Source organism: Thermobia domestica, chromosome 7 (genome assembly GCF_964235325.1).
Source record: "Thermobia domestica chromosome 7, izTheDome1.hap1.1, whole genome shotgun sequence".
Taxonomy (NCBI): domain Eukaryota; kingdom Metazoa; phylum Arthropoda; class Insecta; order Zygentoma; family Lepismatidae; genus Thermobia; species Thermobia domestica.
Genome location: NC_137460.1, coordinates 31,671,249 through 31,690,033, shown reverse-complemented (window position 1 = coordinate 31,690,033; position 18,785 = coordinate 31,671,249). Strand labels below are relative to the sequence as shown.

The following is an 18,785-nucleotide window of genomic DNA, read 5'->3' as shown; positions in this document are numbered from 1 at the left end:
TTTAGCAAAAGAAATTTGAAACTTACTGCAATGGAGCTCCAACCAGAATGTAATCATTGTCACCCTACAAACATTTCAGTTATTGCTGTGAATCGACATTTGTGAGTAGCTGCACTCTGGGTAATAGTTGCCGTGAAGAAACAGTTAATAGTTCAGTAGAAACAAGTAGCAGAGGCTCTAATCGACCCTGAAGAACAATAATTGGACAAAAAAGCAGTAGAAACGCGTATTATAGACCGTTGAGTCAAAGTTTCAAGTTTTTGGAGAACGGCACCGAGTTTATGTTCGAAGATCTGTTACAGAATAGATGCGTCCTAACTACCCCAAGTAACCAAAATGGCTGGGCCAACGTTAAAATATGGTTGCGTTGATTTTTGGTGACAAAAGCAACGTTGGTCCAGTGTTGTTTACGCCGTTATTTGCAACCAACCAAGTCCCACTGTTGGCCCAACATCATTTTACGTTGAAATAATAGTTGAATTCAACAAACCTTTTTGCAACAGTGGGCCATTGTTGATTTTTAGGTGTATTTTTTATATATATAAAATATGTATTAATGGAAAGTAAAACAAATATTAAAACAGAAGAAAACACAATTACGTAATTTAGATATGATATTTTTCATGTTGAAATTACCAGATTTTCATGTCTAGTTCATACTGTGGACGGTAGGAGGCAGGAGTGATTCCTACCCAGAGTGCATCAGGCGAACCGCCAGAAGTCCGCCATAGTGTGTAGTGTATGTACGAAGATTGCGCCCAGCAGGATTCCGTTTGCTGGATTTCGGTAAGTTTTCATGCAATTTTGTAATTATTTCATGTCATTGTAGATATGTTCAGTAGCATGCCTAACTTATATATAAGTGGTTGTAGTTCAATACGCAATCAAAACTTTCGGCGTACATAAAATCCCGTGTTGTGTTCGCTAGGATTATAAACAAAGCGGCAGGTAATTCTATTGATATATGATTGCCCATAATAGGTGTACGTAAATTTAAAAACGGGTAGAGCAATGTGGGAAGCGTTGCGTTAGCTGGTCCTCCTTCCTCATAGGTTCGTTAAATTTATGTGAGTTTGTTTCAGAAGTGGTAAAATAAACACAAATGGTGTCAGTAAAACTTTACCGTGAGCTGCACACGATATACGCCGTTAACGCGATTGTACCAAGTAATTTCGGAACAGGTTTGGTTTTTTGAGTACGGTATCTTTAAAAAAAATGCGATAATAGGTCAGATTAGCTCCTGTCGCGCATCGTCTGCTATGGTGCAAATCATCGTTATTTCATTGCTAGTGATGTGCATAGTGCTAAAAAGGGTGGTATGCAGTGTGTGTATATATGAGTACAAGGGCACACCTAATTTCGGCAATGTGTCCTTGCGCGCAAAAGACAGCGTTGGCTATTGTGCAAATTATCGTTATTTCGTTGCTAGCAACGTCTACAGTTAAAAAAGGAGATAGTGTGTGGAGTTTTTAGTGCAAGGTCACATTGCCAAAAACGTTTATGTACCCTTGTACTCAAACACACACCCTCTTCATCACCCTTTTTAGCATTGCGGACATTACTATCAACATAATAACGATGATTTGTACCATAGCAATGCTGTATGACGGAAGGAGCAATTCTGGTAATATTTTACATTAGCCACTTCTCTCATATATGTAGCTTATGATACAAATCAGTGTTATTTTGGTTGCTAATAAATGTGCAGAACAGAAAACCCAAAGAACAAACCTTAAAAAGGCTGGGGGGAGGTACCCCCGTGTTACGAGCGCGCTATACACAGTCCCGCTACTCCCAAATAGCGCTATTTCGTTATTAATTATGTCCACAACCGTGCAAGCATCAGTGACTACCAATTTGGTGTTAGTTTACATTAGCCTCTTCTCACCCTTGTACAACGCTAGTTGGCGTGAGGCTTTTCAGCGATTGGAGTTGCCAGTTAAAATGATCTACCTTTATTTGATTACCACAGCCAACTCTGTGAACGAGAGAAGATGATTAAGTGTCTTATAAGGGTAGGTCCTTAGAGGGCGGAGACGCGGCAAGGTGACGGACGTGTTTGTGCGCTTTTAACACATTCCTTTCCTTCCACAATGAAATTATGGATCTTTGTAGGATTATGGACATAAGTAATAACCAAATAACACTGTTTGGAAGTACCGGTATCGGTACCGCGTATATGGCATGCTCTTAACCCCCTCCCCCCACAGGTGCCTTTATTGAGGTTTGTTCTTCGGGTTTTCTGATCTTAACATTATTAGTAACCAAAATAACATTGATTTGTACCATAAGTAACACTGTATGAGAGAAGTGGTAGCAATTGTGCACAAGTTGTGGGCCAGTTTTTACGACGACAATTGTGTTATTTTCTTTACATATTTTGTCATTTCCTTTCAAAGTTATGTTAGGATAGGTTAGGTTAGGTTTTGGTTCTTTTACTATTTCCTACTTACCTTCATGATTTGTACAATCCGCGGCAAAAAACCTGCAACATGAGGATGTAAGTTTATTGTGAAACTACGCCTAACAGCACAGGGAATAAACATAACGTCTAAGTGGAACGAATCACGCCAGGATACACCTCGGCCTCCTCCTGTGCACACTTATTTTGGAGCATAAAACTTCGTCATTTCACAATAAACTTATATGCTCATGTTGCAGGTTTTTTGCCGCGGATTGTACAACTGCTCAGTCTCTCTTCCCACATACGTAAGCACGAAATTTAATATTGAAATATCGCACGATATGCAAGATTAGGCCATTTAGGTACTTATTCACGGCTATATCGCGATTCACTTTCATTTGTTTCTCTTATTTCTCGCTAAATTCGTTTAAATTTTTCTCACAATTCACTGACAGTTGAATTACGATTCAGTGCTATTAACACATTTCTCCTGTAAATCTTTCTATTTTTGCTAAAGTTGGCCCCCAACTTTTGCACGAACTCCGAAGCGGCTCACGTCAAATATTACCCAATCGGCTACATTCTAATAATATACCAACCCTGTGAGACAAAAAACAAAGTTTCTTGTAGGGAGTGATTGGGCATGCAATGCGCGCTCTTAACACGGGGGTGATTTTTCCTCCAGGTGCATTTATTGAATTTTTTTTTTTATTCTAGTCATAATTAGTAATCAAAAGAGAGAGAGAACTAATAGCAGCATAAGCAACACTGTGTAAGTTACTAATCGTAACAATTACCGCTGATTGTTAACGGCCCATTTTCAAGTACATTGGCAGCATTGAGTAGCTACTAAGCGTGTCGTACGATAGAACTAATGAAGATTGCAATGTACACAATTGCCGTAAATTCGGCAGTTACGTTATCTGGTTCTCGATACAGACTTCATGTTAGATAAAGTTAGGTTATATTGCATAAAAATTGTATAATGATGATATGAGGAATGGTTATAGTAACGTTTTGGGCCTTGCGCTAAATGAAATACCATATTTAATGTCACACACAGGGGGGGGGGGGGGAGTTTTGACAGGGGTATTCCAGGTTACAAAACCTTAAATTGGTCAGGGAATTTCAGAAACATCTCCCGCTCGCCACCCTGTGCTGTATTATCACGTGAGATACATGATGTATTAAATTCACTACAGCACCAGTACTACAGTTCACTTTGATATTTGTCAACAATCCACATACCAAATGAGCTGAACATGTGCGTCGATAAGGACGAGGTTCGCGTGTTAGAAAATTGAGATACGTGAGTACGCCAGAAATGGGATGATAGGAAGTATGTAAGATTAGCAATCTCCACATTAGAGAATAATAATGTTCGTATTTCACACAGTTATAAATTAATTTAAAAAATAATTGTTTTGCAAGAACAATTTTTAATTAAATGGACATGCTGCAAAATATAGAATTATTTTCTTATCTAAATTCTCCACAAACATAACTGTGAGATACGTATGAATTAGAAATGAACTTTTACACAACAGCTCACTAAATAAAAAGGTTTAAAAATTTGTTTGGTTAATCCATCTTAAAATTTGAGAAAGCTTGGTTGGTTTGTATCAAAAACGTTTGAGCCTATTTCTATGCAAGAAATGCTTTTTTTTTTTTTTTTTTTTAATTTTACCTTTGTCTAGGTTTTGAAGAGGGTTTGGGCATTCTTAGAAAATCTCACTTCTTCCCGAAAAAGAAAACATTAGAAATGGGATTCAGTGTCCTCAAAATTGAATATATCTCCTATAGAATACTAGTAACCTGAAACTCACAATTTGCTCCACGACTGTAAGCTTAATGAGTAATAAGAAAAGTACTGTAGGGTTGCTGGGGAATATATATATATATATATATATATATATATATATATATATATATATATATTAGAAAAATCCCCGTTTTTGCGTACACCTTAAGTTCATGAAAACAGAAATAAAGACCATGCTAGTTAGCTCTGTTGAATTCCTATTCGGGAGATCATGAGTTCGATTCCTACGGCCGGCGATCCTAACCGGGTTTTCCAGAGTTTCTCTGTCCTAGCAGGCAAATGGTGAGATGGTACCTGACAAATAGCACTGGTCGGCCCCTTTTTGTAGTTAATGTAGTAATGTATCTAGTGTAAAATGGCATTAAGACATATCTCGTGTTTGTTAAATTAATTAAATCAGGTGGTATGATTTTTCATTATATTTCTTCCTAACCACCCATAACACTAATGGACTCACATATTTAGACCCTATTATAGCCTCTATCTTGTTTAAATGTGTAAATAAAGTTCAGGTATGCATGAAAATATCCCCGCCCCTGTTTCGTCCTCCATAAAAAGTTCAATCAGCGTTCCCACTGATATGGGAAATTCGCGCAATTTGAAGTACGGATTTATATTACTCAAACCGTTTGTATAGCATTATTTTGCTACAGCAGGTTTTTTTATTATTATTATTATTATTATTATTCGTCTTGCGACGAGCCACAGGTTTCATATTTCCACTTTAAATTAGATGTAACGGCATTTTAACGCCGAGTACACATGTGCAGATACAACTGTACTTGTATAATCAACTTCTGCTCGGAAAAATAGAACTTTTTTTTTTTAAAGTCCTGGAATTGTGCAAATAGTGACCTGGAAAAGTCGGGGCATTCGCGGTCGACAAATCAAATAACTGGGAACGCTGACTATTATATACACTGATATTTTAATTATCGTCTGTTTTTCATTAAATATCGAAGTTTGGGATTTAAAATTGAAATATATATATATATATATATATATATATATATATATATATATATATATATATATATATATATATATAAACAAAGCAATAAATATATATATGAGCATGTAAAGACGTACTTTTGTACTTTTCAGTGTATACATTTCTAATTTTTGGTGCAAATCCGGGGTCTAGTTATCACAACCTTGAAGTGATTGTCTAAATATGTCATTATTAGATCAGTCCGTTTGAGCAATTGAAGTTGTAGCACCTGGCGATTAGATATATGATGTGGCTCGTGCCATATTATGATAGGTTTAATAGCACTAGTTTGGCCATCACTGGGATAGATGTATTTTTTCAGTTTGGTTAGGTTCTGAAGCTAGATCCCGGTTTGAACTCTTTCCCTTCGAACTGATGATAAATTGATCGAAGGTGATTTCAGATTTACTGGAATGATAATGACAATCATTAACGTATTTGATTGTTTCAGTGTATTAAGTAGGTTCCAGATCAACACCTTTAAAGAGGAAAATGGAATTGTCATATCATGTTGTTGAGTTTAAAGAAGACAGTGGCGGAGGTGTTGGGATCGTACATGAGTCTTGGCTGACTCCCAGGAAAAGAGAGACGTATTGGCCACCTCGCACGTTAATGTTTAAATATAATAAACTCTTAGCAGAGAATAGTACGCCTACGGAAGATTGGCCTCTACACACCATAAAGAGGTTTTTTTATCACACAGGTTTGTTTGTCAGCGATATGGAATAACAAAATGTAGATGTTATTGAAAAAAAAATTGTTAGTTTGTTTAATAAGATAATATTAACGCGGTAATCTTAGTAGCTGATCTTGTGTCGAGTCGGCCCTATGCCCCTCTTTTGTGCCCGAAGTTTAATCTTCAGTTGATATTCAAATTTGTAGAGAATGAAACGTAATAGCCCATTACCGGGTTCTGTTCGTGCGTGTTTGCTATTTTCTTTATGATTGAAAGAGTTTTATTGTTAAATGTATAAGGAGGCATTTCATACGAATTCACCAGAGGCATGTTGCTTCATAGTCACAGATTTGGCTGATATTTATTTTACTGAAAGCTAGTGTTATATAGGTAACAGAAATGCAATATGAAATTATTCTAACAGATACTGCAGAAAACACAGGATGTTCAAAGAGTGATTTCCCAAAAAGAAACGACCAATTTGGGAAGATTCATCATTTTTTTGAACACCCTGTATTTTCTGCAGTATCTGTTAGAATAATTTCATATTGCATTTCTGTTACCTATATAACACTAGCGTTCAGTAATATAAATATCAATCAAATCTGTGACTATGAAGCAACATGCCTCTGGTGAATTCGTATGGAATGCCTCCTATACATTTAACAATAAAACTCTTTCAATACTCTGTGATTACTATAGATATTCAAGGTATAAGTGAAGTGATTTCCACGAAGCAGGAAAAAATCGTAACGGATACAATTGTTTAAAGTGTTATGGAGTTGAAATCTCTTGCTGGATGGAAAAGTGAATGTATATTGACTCAGCTAATACTTAGAGTAAAAGCATATTCCTATAAGTCACATTAAATAGGCTACTTTTCGATTTTAATTAGTTTCCAGTCGAGTGTAATAGGGAATTATACCAGTTTCAATTAATCGTTTTGCGTTCAAATTCGTTTAGTCAGGATGAGCGAACAAAATGCAGATATAACAAGTCTCATCGAGTTGTCTCCTTGTATGTCTTGGAAACTTACGTTAGTGTGTGTTTCTTCTTTATGTTATATATATGAATTGTTGCTTTCTTTGTTTTTTTTACTTTTCCTTTCTATCGAAGTTTCTGGTCTCCCGTTTCAAAACGTCCACGACTTTCTGTAGCCGTAAACTCTGTTTGAAAAGTGTCAATGTTCTTCCTCATGAACAAAGCCTTAAATTCACAATCACCGTGTATGTGTGTGTGTGTGTGTGGAGGAGAGTTTCGCCTAAGAATGATATCACTCGCCGTATTGACTTGTCTGTGAGATACCATCCTTCGGCGAACCTTCCCCTACACACGATGATTGTGAAAGATCATTGAAAATTTTCAAAAAGAGTCTACGGCTGCAGAAAGTCGTGGACGTGTTTTAAAACGGGACACTAGAAAGTCGATAGAAAGGAAAAGTACAAAGCAAAGAAAGCAAGATGTGTGTGAAGGAACAGCCGCAATGTTAGATGGCTGCACTAGTCTCGTATACAACTAATGTGTTTTGGGTTTTCTGGTGCTTCCACAAAAGTGCACACCCCTTATGTAGCAGTGGCTTCCGCTTAAATTGTCTGATTTTCACATACGTTGCAGCCCATGACGACTACATCAAAAGTTGTCATGGGCGCAAGCTCTGGAAAATTCATATGCGCGCGTTCCAGCGCCTCAAGTTTACATATGGCCGAAATATGGTTTAGGTCAAATCGCTTTGTTTTTATAGGCCTTCGCCGGCCAGGTTGGCTTTCTTGTTAAATGATTTTTAAACTCGACAAGCTCTACAACATATGTGAAAACAATCTTATTCCAACTGAAGTTTACATGAACTCGAGCGCGATGTAGCGCGCACATATGAGTTTTCAGAGCTTGCGCCAGTGACTTTTAATGTACTCGTCATTGTCTACAACATTTGTAAAAATGAAGCGATTTGACCGATGCCACATTTCGGCCATGTTTAAGCTTTAAGCGCACTGTAGTGCTCGCAGGTCATGTGTAAACTTGAGCGCAAATGAGAGTTTTTCAGAGCTTGCGCCCATGACAACTGTTAATGTACTCGTCATGGACACCAACATATGGGAAAAGCAGCAAATATAACCAAAAGCCAGTGCTCCACAGAGGGTGTGCGGACTACTGGCTGATTTCAAACATTCAACAAAACCATTTCAAGGTGTCAATTTGTGCCGAATGTTTACTTTATTTTTGATTCACAAGTAAAATTGCTTTATTGTTATACAGAGAAGCTCCAGCTTGTTATCAAACTTAATCTAACCTTTTAAAGACGTCGAATATCCAAATTCGGCAGCGATCGACACCTGAATTTAGTCCCCAGCTCTGAAAATATGAACACTGTAGTATCATATTTGTTCTGATAACGAAACACTTGAAAGTATTTCAAACGTTTTTCACACCTCTGAATTTCATTACCGTCTTCATACCGTTTTGGGTGTTTTTACATAAAGTGACTCAAATTTATTTTTCAGATGACCTACTCAAGGCAAGAAGAAAGCTGGTACAAGCCCAGGATGAATCTAATCTAGAAACTGATAACGAAATTACAGGGCGACCTCAGAGGAAGAAAAAGCGTCCGAGTAGATTAATTAGTGATGATGATGATGATAGTGAGGATGAATTTTATGTAAGAGGGCAATGTCGTACGAATTACAGGAATTCATCACTAAGTTTACCTTCACCGCCTCGTTCATTACCATCAGAACCAGCTTCATGTGATGCAGGTGTGTATTCTTTATATTCTCTTAATTAGTGCCGGCCATTGTGTTGTTTGTGTGTTCTGCCGAATGCATAAACTGATTCGAATGAAATTTTTACAGATTGTTTATTGTTCAAAGTACAGGTCAGGCTCGTTGGGGAGGTAAATCGGACAGCAGGGTGAAACCCTGGTCTGAAAGGACAAAAATGTATGAAAAACAATAATTTTTTTTATTAAACACAAATTTAATGCACTGTCTTCTGTTAGAACAACCTTAGAAATGTGCACACACACTTTGGAGATTCCAGGCTATCTGTGTGGACGGGAGGGAGGCTAAATCAAAGAAGGGGAGGGGGTGGGGGTGGAGGGTGCAAAGGAATACTCGAAAAATGAATCCGAATAACATTTTTACAGATTTATCGCGAGGTCTAATGTTAAAATAACCTTCATACTAGTTAAATTTGAGCACAGTTGCAGACAGGGTGCAGTTTCCTGCCGTTTGTGATCAAATATTCAATTTTGACGATAAGTCTTTCCTTTTTTACCTGTGCAGCATGACTGATTTGTGCAGTTGGAAGTGCATTGTAAGGGTATCTAAAATGTACCAGGGTTTATTCCCGGTCCTGTCACATAGTTTTCACTCTTTAAAATAAATATCTGCACCATACAGAGTATTGGCACAAAAAAAAAAAAAAAGACCAAAGCAATGCTATTTAAAAAACGCACACCCTTACGTGACAAGTCAGTGCGTCTGAGGAAGGTCTTGTTACAAATTGCATCTTGTCAAGTAAGGTATTTTTGGGAATAAATAAAATTGCTTTCGTCATATATGTTTGCTTTTAGTGAATAATATTCCAAAGTGGTATACAAGTTCATTCAGAGTCGTTCCGTGCAGAGTCCACACTTTATTACAGGGTGTCTATCGGTCACGAAAGTCACGAACTTTAGTTTTTGGGTCACGATTTTTTTAAAACTGCAAATGTAAGTACAGATTGGAAAATTTTGTTTTATAAAACGTCAAAATTCATCACCGAAAATGTCTATGGTCGGCTTTAGATGCTACCAAATTGCTAGTAAAGTACATTTCTATCGCATGGATGAAAATTCAGCCTAATTTGTACCCAAATTTGCTCTTGAGAATGTTAGGAAATTGTGATTTGGTCTGAAAGGTCATGGAATTTCATTTTGGAATTTTAGTAGACACCCTGTATTATTGTTAAAATTGAGTTTGTTTCCCTATATGCATACATTGACGAAACGAATCTTCGTGTCATTTCAAGCTGCGTTAACGTAGATACAACTATAGAAAAGCAGAGTGGAACTGAAATTTAAAGCTGCTGAAATTGTAAACATTATTCATTGTATGCCAATAGGCAGATTTCTTCAGGAATATACCTATTGCAGATACTTTCATGTCTGAAATTCCGGAAAATTTCTAGACAGTTTCTTTGATCACATCCGGACACAAAAACTTTGCTTGTGAACGACATAGCTGCCACAATTTTGAAACGGGTTAAAACCAAACTTGGCTCAAAAGTCGGTTTGTAAAATATTTTAGATAATATAATTAGTATACTCATACTTTGTGTCCAACACTTTTAATCCGGATAAGTTCATTAGCCAGAATGATCGGATGGCAAATTTTAAAATGGCGGGCATTCAAACAAAAAAAAAAAAAAAAAAAAAAAAATACTAATTTCCACGATTATTACCCAGACAGAACCAAATTTGGCTGGGGTGTTTGTAATATGTGAGTTAACCAAGATAATCACAATGATCCATCAAAAAAAGTCCAAAATAGTTGGCATTTAATTGTCTAAAAAAAACATGAGTGCCGCAATTACGAACGTTTCGGAACCAAATTTTGCCCAAAAATTGATAGTTGCAGTACAATATGTTGGTTGAGTGTGAAACTTAGAATAATTCTTTAAAAAAATGGCTGCCACGTGTACTTGTAGGAACTGATTGGGACCAGAGTTCGTACAAAAAATTAGATATTTACGATATCTGAGTTGAATGTGAAAATCGGCATAATTCAACAAACTGCTTTGAAAGTAGAGATCGTTTGAAATGTTAAAAGAATCTACCTGTTCTTTGCGGCCCTGTTCCAAAAAGCGTATTTTTTAATGTATGACGGTGAATATGATCTTAATATTTTGAATAATCTGCGAAAGTTTTCATTTGAGTTTATTTTTTTTATTTATTTTTTTTTCTCAGCAGAAGTTACAGAAGGTCGACCAAGTTCAGATGGAAATACATCACCTGACAATCAGCTGTTAGAAGGCGGAACATCAAGAATAATTTCGAACTCGACCTATCCACAGTCGTCCACAGTTTCAGAATGCTCGTGCAGTAAGTTACTTTGATTGATTTTAATATTGCATTTTTGCCAAAATTTTATTTTTTTCATGTTGTTTACATAATATTAAAATTTCGAGTTATACGTTCGTTTTAACCATCGCAGCTATGCAACGCAGGACCGAATGAATAACTTTGGATTCCAACCACCCTCAGAACTTTAATGAAGTAACAGTTCATGAAGTGACAGATTTGTTCTCACGTTTCTCCACCATTTTATTTTGCCTGAACAGAAGCTGAATTACAAAGCATTCCCATTATTCATGGCAATGAAATTGCAATTATGTGCCCACGCCTCCAAAAGAGCATATCCATCTCATTCTGCACATGATCTAACATCAGACAACCAACTATGAGTGAATGATATGAGGTTTAAGAATTACAAAGGCTTTAGAAGATATTTTGTAATTCTGAAACCTTGAAACCGCCCACTATGGTTTGTTGTCTAATATTAAAGAATGTGCAGAATAAGGATGCATTTGCTCTTCTGGAAGTCTGGGTACAAACTCAATTATATTGGCTGGCACAATGACACGCTGGTGACTCCATGTAAATAGTCCGTTTCCTTTAATCTTAATTTAGTTTTCCCTGAGTTTCTTTTGCTTCATGCCTGATGAAAGGCATAGCTCTGTTCGAAAAATCCCTTCTAAAGTTTTAATTGTTAAAAGTAGTTGTGGTACATGCCAGTTCAGGCAAATTAACACGTATCTACATTAGGTAGGCATTTTCGTGTTTTTTCAGCTTGATCTGAATATAGGCTGACCTAGTTGGTAGGTATTACAAGAATGTAATAGTGTAATTAAAACAAAGAGACACACTTGATAAGTATATAAACACTGGAGGATAATAAAAATCACTTAAATATCTGGAGAAATAAAACTTCCCGTAGCTATCTTTTTTTCTTCTACTTTCGACTTTTAGAGAATAGTCGTGTAGTACAAAGTAACGTAGTACAATTTTAACATATATGAATACTGTACTATATGTTATTTTACATTAAATATTTACAATGTTAAAATATATGTTATTAACTTCTCAGTACCTTTGTTTAAGAAAACATTTTCTGGGGTTGGACGTAGGGCCAACATATTCACATGATTTTGGACGTAACTTAATGTCAAGGGTTTCAGTAAAAATCAAGTATTTACCAAGATGTGAGTGAGAGTAAATTAAAAATTACTTATTTCTTTTGTACTCAAGGTTTATTTTATTTATTTACTATCTCTTTTTCTTTTTATTTTAAAATACAACAACCCTAGATATACTTAGGTCACTTATTCCCAATTTAAACAGCAAATGGTGTGTTTATGGTATTCTGGCGCTTCGGCCTACTGTCCCTTCCCACCGCCTATCTTTTCTAACAAGTATTTTCTTTCATCCAAAAATTCATACACGTCATGTTTAAACACAACAAGAACATAATATTTGAGAGTAATTATTACAAAAATTTGAGTATTAATTTTCTCCCATTTTGTTTTCATTCTAGGTTTTGCAGTAGTTGCAAGACACCTTGCAGAAATGAAAAATATGCTAATAGATTTAAGCAATGATGTTTGTTTACTGAAGGACCAATTAAAAACGGCAAATTCTACATCGCCTGCAAAAGTGAACTTACCGGAAAACTGCGCAATTCCATGTACATCAGTAGTTGACGTGTTAAACTTGGAAGAATGGCTTCAAGTACGTGACAATGCAACGACGCTGGTAAGCTTGTGTTCTAAATAATAGTATATTTGCATTTTTACGCTAATTTTGTTTCCGTACATCAATATTTAAAAATTGAATTAAGGAGACAAATTAAATATCATTCAAGCTGTTTACTTTAATGAACATCTTGCCAATTTTAGATACTTTATTCATTCCGGAATATCGTAAATTGTTTATGTAGGAAGATATTTCTAGTTTTCCCTTGGGAGGGGGGCTCACAGAATCCAGAGTCAAAATTTATTTTTGGATTTTAGGCAACTGTGGATGAAGGGAAGAAGTCATAATAAGACGTACTCATGTAAGGTAACAGTGCAGTAGGCAGAAACAGACCTGCAACTAAACTGCCCGTCATTTTTATCTTACACCCTTCCTTGTCCCGTGTTAACCCAAAGTTGATTAAAAAGAAAGAATGAAAATCGAATGTGGATTCTTCAAGGGATCCTACCGGCGAAAGGAGCCCCCACCCTTCAATGAAGAGAGGCCAATTCAGTACGTTTGAAATACTGAAGAGGACTTCATTTAATTAATTAGTAGAGTGAATTTAAGAATAAGTTAAAGTAAATCGGGGGCTGGGTGGAAGGATACCTAAAAGATTTGAAACCAAGGGGATAGGGCCTCAAATTTCTTTTATTAAAATAAAATCCCATTAGAATGACGGAGAATTTGGCAAATTAAAAATAATACCTAGAGATGAATTTAATGTGTAAACGTGTCTAGGACTTTAACCTTTCGTTGTGCTACGTTCATGAATTGTTGAATTAAGTTTACCGAACCCCATTATTTATTGTTTACGCGTCTTAAAAACACGTCAACTTTCAAAGTTCGTTCAAGGCAATACATTTTAATTTTTAACATTTTTCTTTGAAAACACTGAAGTACCAAATTGTGTAAACTCGTACCCACAAAGTAGATCACACTATTGTAGTTTATTTGTGGCAGCCCTGCTTCTAAACAATTATACGTTGAGATAATAAAGATGTTGCTCGGTAAGTTTGGTTAGAAACTTTAAAAAAAAAAAAAAAAAAAAAAAATCAATGGTCCACTTAACGAAGAACAAACCCCGGTAATATTTAACCGGATGGAATGCCTAGAGGAGGCTTTTTCCTTCATATTCGAAACTCTATCACGGACACGTATTCATGGTTCAAAATATTCAACATGAACCACACCGTCGTCTCTTACGTTACAACTTCGACCTTAAGTACAACGGCGATGTGTGTGTGAGATGTTCTTTGAGCACTCCCTGTTCATAAGTAGTTCCCACAAAGTATTAGAGCTTTAGAGCAGTTGCCAATGGGCAATCCCGTGTGTCGAACTACCCTAAACATGGGAGATCAACCGATTCGTGTGCTGTGTGCTTTCAAATTCAATGCATGAGCCGTACATCATCATGATTGTATCGGTACGCAAGAATGGGATCGAAATAATCCTTTATTCATCTGTGAACAGTTATTCTCCGTGAATAATGTTTTATCTTTTCAAAAATACGAAGTTATTTGATTACTAAACAGTTCATTCTGAAAAATTGCATCTTAGTTATCGACTAAACACCTCCAAACAGTAACTAGATTACTTGGGCTTTCAAGCGACGGCTGAACCGTCTCATTCCTTAAATGATGTCTTTGCAACAAAAATTGCACTTTTAAACAATCCTCATCCTAGTCAGTGCGTAAGTAATGTTATAGAAATCCACCCTTAGATGTTAAATAGCTATTGCAATTGACGTGAGGCCATTGGTCTGTAGACCCACTAGTGGTATATTGTAATTGCTTGACTTACAACGTGAAGGAAGTGTTTCATTTCTTTTCTTATTTTCATAATTGTGTTTCAGGAAACGTACCTTGGCACTTTTGGTGGGAGAAATCTTGGCCACGTCGTGAGAAACATATTAAGAAGAGTTTTTACTGACGAAGTAGCGGTCTTGTACAATTGGACTGGGAAATGTAAAAAGAGATCCCTGGAGAAGTTGACCATTTCAAGAATAATAATAGGTAGGATATTACCTTATCTCGATACTTCTCGTAAATTTGATGCAGTGGCACTAGTCGACTTGTGTTGACGCCTTTCATTTCACTGAAGGAAATTCAATGATACTACTATGTAAGGAGCAGAGGTTGATGAAATATATTTGAATTATTTCATGTTAAAAGGGCATATCTGCAAAATCAATGAAGCTCATTTTCGCATTTCATCACCCTCTTCTAGCCTGGGCCGCCAGAAGGAACAAGAGTAGCGAGACCGGCCTTCACTGCTGGGAGTTCTGTACATTTTCAATAATTTTCTTCAATGCGGAAGAGAGCAATGTTGTGAAATGAGAACTGACAGTTGTATTGTATTTGGAGATGGAAGATTCGGTTTGGGGATATTCACGTAGCCCTATGCGATATTCACTGTACAGAAGATTGTGTGTAAGCAAACCTGGTGTAAAAGGAAATGTGTTTTCAAGAAGAAGCGGGCAGATGATATATACGACTTAACAAATTTAAAAAAAAAGGTTAATAGCGTTTTGGACGCCGAAATTAAATTGCCGCAAATTTTAAACGTTTCCCTAAATATTTCATAAACTTATAAAGAGGAGAAAAATTGCAAGTTGTTGTTCTTTTAACAATGTGATTTTCCAAATGATAGCGTAGTTACAACTCCTCTGAATGTTTTGGTTATGTAAAAAGCGAGGAATGAGTTGTTTTTTCGCGTTAAAAAGTTTATTTCCTAACTTTCAAACAACGGAAAATATTCAGAGAAGTTTTAACTACGCTATCATTTGTAAAATCATGCGTGCAATTTAATTTCGGCGTCGAGAGCCCTCTTAAAACCCACCACTTAAAAGAAAGAAAGAAAACTCGATGACCTATCATCAATTTTTATGTTGTAAAGAATTAAAACTTGATACAGAGTTTGGGAATAAAAATTAACTGTTATCAACGTTGAACGTAGTTAACTTTTTTTTTTTTTTTTTTTTTTGACACGAATTTCCTTCAGTTTGCCAATATCTGAGAAGAAAGCATAGCAGTGATTCTTGCAGTTGTTTACGTAGACTGTGACTTATCTCTGGTATTCGTGCATAGCTTATACAATGTTCTGACTTAAAGTGTTTGAAATTTCCTTCATGATTTTTACCCATTTTTGTTTTTGACCTCTCTTCTTTACTTAATTACAACCAAATATTATGATGTGAGGCTGTTAAAATTACTATTTCTGTGTGGTGAATGCTCAGATTTTATTTCATTGTGTAGAATCGTATTTTTTTAAAATCAACTATCATTAAGACAATGGTTTTGTTTTCAGTCACGCCAGTCTGTTACATAGAACATTGTAGTAAGTTTGCGTGCTCATATTTCAAGTGTTTTAAAACCGTTACTGAAGTACGGATAATAAAGAATTGATGTAATCTATTGGCTCTATTTGTAGTATATCTAGTATTGTTCTGTTGACTTCACAAATTATTTTCATTTCAGGGGCTGTGCGTCTTAATGGAGTAGCCAGGAAAGCAACAGACCAGGAAATAAAAGAAAGGATTCAGAACTGGTTCCGCTGGGGAAGAGATAGAAATGGAGGAAGGGAACGAAGGCGTACGTCATCTAATTTCCAAGAGACACAAGAGGAGACTAATCGAGAAGGAGGAATGGACCATTCTTGAGGCATTGCGTTCATCTGGGAAACAGGTTGCAGGATGTTCTACTAATTTTGTGAACTTTCACTCAGGTACAAGTGTTGCTAGTAATGTAAATATTTACAGTCCTTGTATAACAAGCGCTGATCTGAACTTTAGGCTTAGCACCAAAATTAATGACGTTGCAAAATGCCTCTTTCTGTATGTTAAAAAAAAAAAAAAAAAAAAAGCTTTTGTTTTCGTTGTGAAATCATGACTAAGGCTTTTCACTTCGATGAGACACGTTTGGTTTTGGAGCTATACAGCTGCTGTCTGTTTTTCAGAATCTGGTTTTAACGGTATTCCAAGAGACAAAAAATTGTGAGCAGAGAAGACCACTGAATTCTTTTAGAAAGGACGCTAATAATGAGTGTCCCAAACTTCACGCAAGAATTAATTTTGACATAAAATACATATTTATACTTAAAACTTGATTGTATTTATTTATTTATTCATTCATAAACTATACAGTATACGGTTATGCATGGAACAACACATCGGGTAAATAGCTTCCACATACTCACACTGTTGAAATTTTCCATGACCTTTTTAAATGAATCTGGCTGACTTTCGTTCATATAGCGTTCATTTTCCTTGTAGTTCTACGCTTGTTGGCATTCCAAGGCGTTAATTCGATTTTCTGAACTACGAATGCAACGATTTTGTTGATTAACGAAGCCCTCAAAGTGTAATCGGCGATAAGGCTCATTTTCAGTTCAAGTCAAAATGTAACAAGTACTTTTTGCGTGAATTTTGGGACACTTTCGTATCAAGCATACAGGAGACATATTTTGATCCAAGCCTGTACTACAGTATTAATTAGGGATGGGAAATTTCGGAAATTTTACTTTCTAGATTCCGGAAAATAAAATAGAAAATTTCGAATGTCGGAAAATCTTAATTTAAAAAAAAAAAAAAAAAAAACGGATGTTTAGAAAATAATCCAGTTTTTTTTTCTCCCAAGGTCAAGAGTCAACACGTTGAGTGAATGTGTTTAACCAACCTCCAGTTTTTTTGGTGTGTGTGTGTTAAGGCAATGGAAAACCAGCTTTTGTGAAGTATGGCAATTCCCCACGCGACCAATTGAATAAATAGACATAAGAAATTATATTAAAAAAAAAAAAAAAAAGCTTTCAGTTCGTAAATACTGCTCAAAGTTTTGGTCCAACTTGAATCCGCGTGTTGTGGGCTTGTTGCTCTTTAGCTTAAACCGCCGCAGTCGGATAGGGACAAGCCATTTTACTGAACAGGAAATATTGGGGCGCGTCACCTGGCCAATTACATCATTGTTGTCGCCTTCCGTCTTCTGCTACTCAAGGCAACCCGAATGAAACAAGTGGCTGCCCGACACTGTCAAAAGCTCTGTCGCTGATTTAAGCAAAACGCGGAAATTTTCTATTTTGTATTTCGATCGCATCTGCTTCTACTTTCCGTATGTTGGATATATCACCGATGGGATACACGGATGCGTCGGGCGGCCCGAAATACATTGTTAGGTAACTTGTTTCATGTGAATGGCCTTGCGTAGCAGAAGCCGAAGGTGCATGCAATGATGCCATTGGCTATATGGCCCGCGCCATAATATCCCTCTACAACATGGCTTCTTCCCCCCCCCCCTTCCTGGCTGTGACAGTGAGCTCAAGAGCACCACGCGGCTTAAAACAAAAATCAGAATCTCGAAACGCAGACTGCTTGTTTCATCTAAGTACGGATTTTTTTGAAAGCCAGATTTCGGAAATTTTTGGCCTAGTATTAATGCCTTCAATGCGGTTTTTTTTTTTTTTTTTTTTTTTTTCAGTTTTGTGATGTATCATTCTTGTCTAAATCGTATCAGTATTTAATAAGAAATGAAAAGTATTTAATATTTTCTTGGTATGCCATAGCAGAGTTCTGTGCCCTCTTGCATAATTGTGGAACGTTTCATGTATCTATACAGGTAGTTTCTATGAGTGTAATATAAGATTATTTTTCAAATAAGACTCTTTTTATTCCTTGTTTGCACGAATTGTTTTCACGTTGTTTCAATACTTATCAGGAAACCTTTCTCGCATTTGAGAATTTAAAAAATAAAAATGAGACCATCCGTATAATCTTTTCAAATATTGTAAAATGACATACAAAATATCACACTGTTATTTGTAGTAAAGTTATTTCCTATACAATTATCGTAAAACATTATAGTTTTAGGACATCTGAGTAATAAGCAAAATGTATATAGTTATCACTAAAACGAAAATGTAAATGGTTATCAATGAAAGAAACAAATGTTTTCATTGGTTATCCGAATAAGCGTAATGGCCTTCAAAGCATAACTATAGCTTTTAAAGGTTTGTTTAACATGTTATAAATACTAATTGTACGATAATTTGACATCATGTATAAATTACATTGTGTGTATGTGTATGTTTTTTTTTTTTTCCTTCAAATTTTTGAATAAAAACTGTCCGCTCAAA

The 18,785-nt window shown here is 36.0% G+C and overlaps 1 protein-coding gene across 5 annotated transcripts; it reads left to right on the top strand.

The window, feature by feature from the left end:
• The first annotated feature begins 643 nt into the window (after window positions 1–643).
• LOC145689986 (uncharacterized) lies at window positions 644–18,785 on the top strand. 5 transcript variants are annotated; one of them, XM_081764440.1, is made up of 7 exons: window positions 644–786; window positions 5,669–5,920; window positions 8,392–8,643; window positions 10,839–10,970; window positions 12,463–12,680; window positions 14,515–14,674; window positions 16,139–18,785. In XM_081764440.1, the coding sequence occupies exons 2-7, from the start codon at window positions 5,710–5,712 to the stop codon at window positions 16,318–16,320; spliced, it is 1,155 nt and encodes a 384-aa protein (XP_081620566.1). In that variant the 5' UTR covers window positions 644–786; window positions 5,669–5,709; the 3' UTR covers window positions 16,321–18,785. The 5 variants fall into 5 exon arrangements, with proteins under 5 accessions (XP_081620566.1, XP_081620567.1, XP_081620563.1 ...); XM_081764441.1 differs by having other exon boundaries at window positions 10,836–10,970; window positions 12,463–12,656; XM_081764437.1 differs by having other exon boundaries at window positions 10,836–10,970.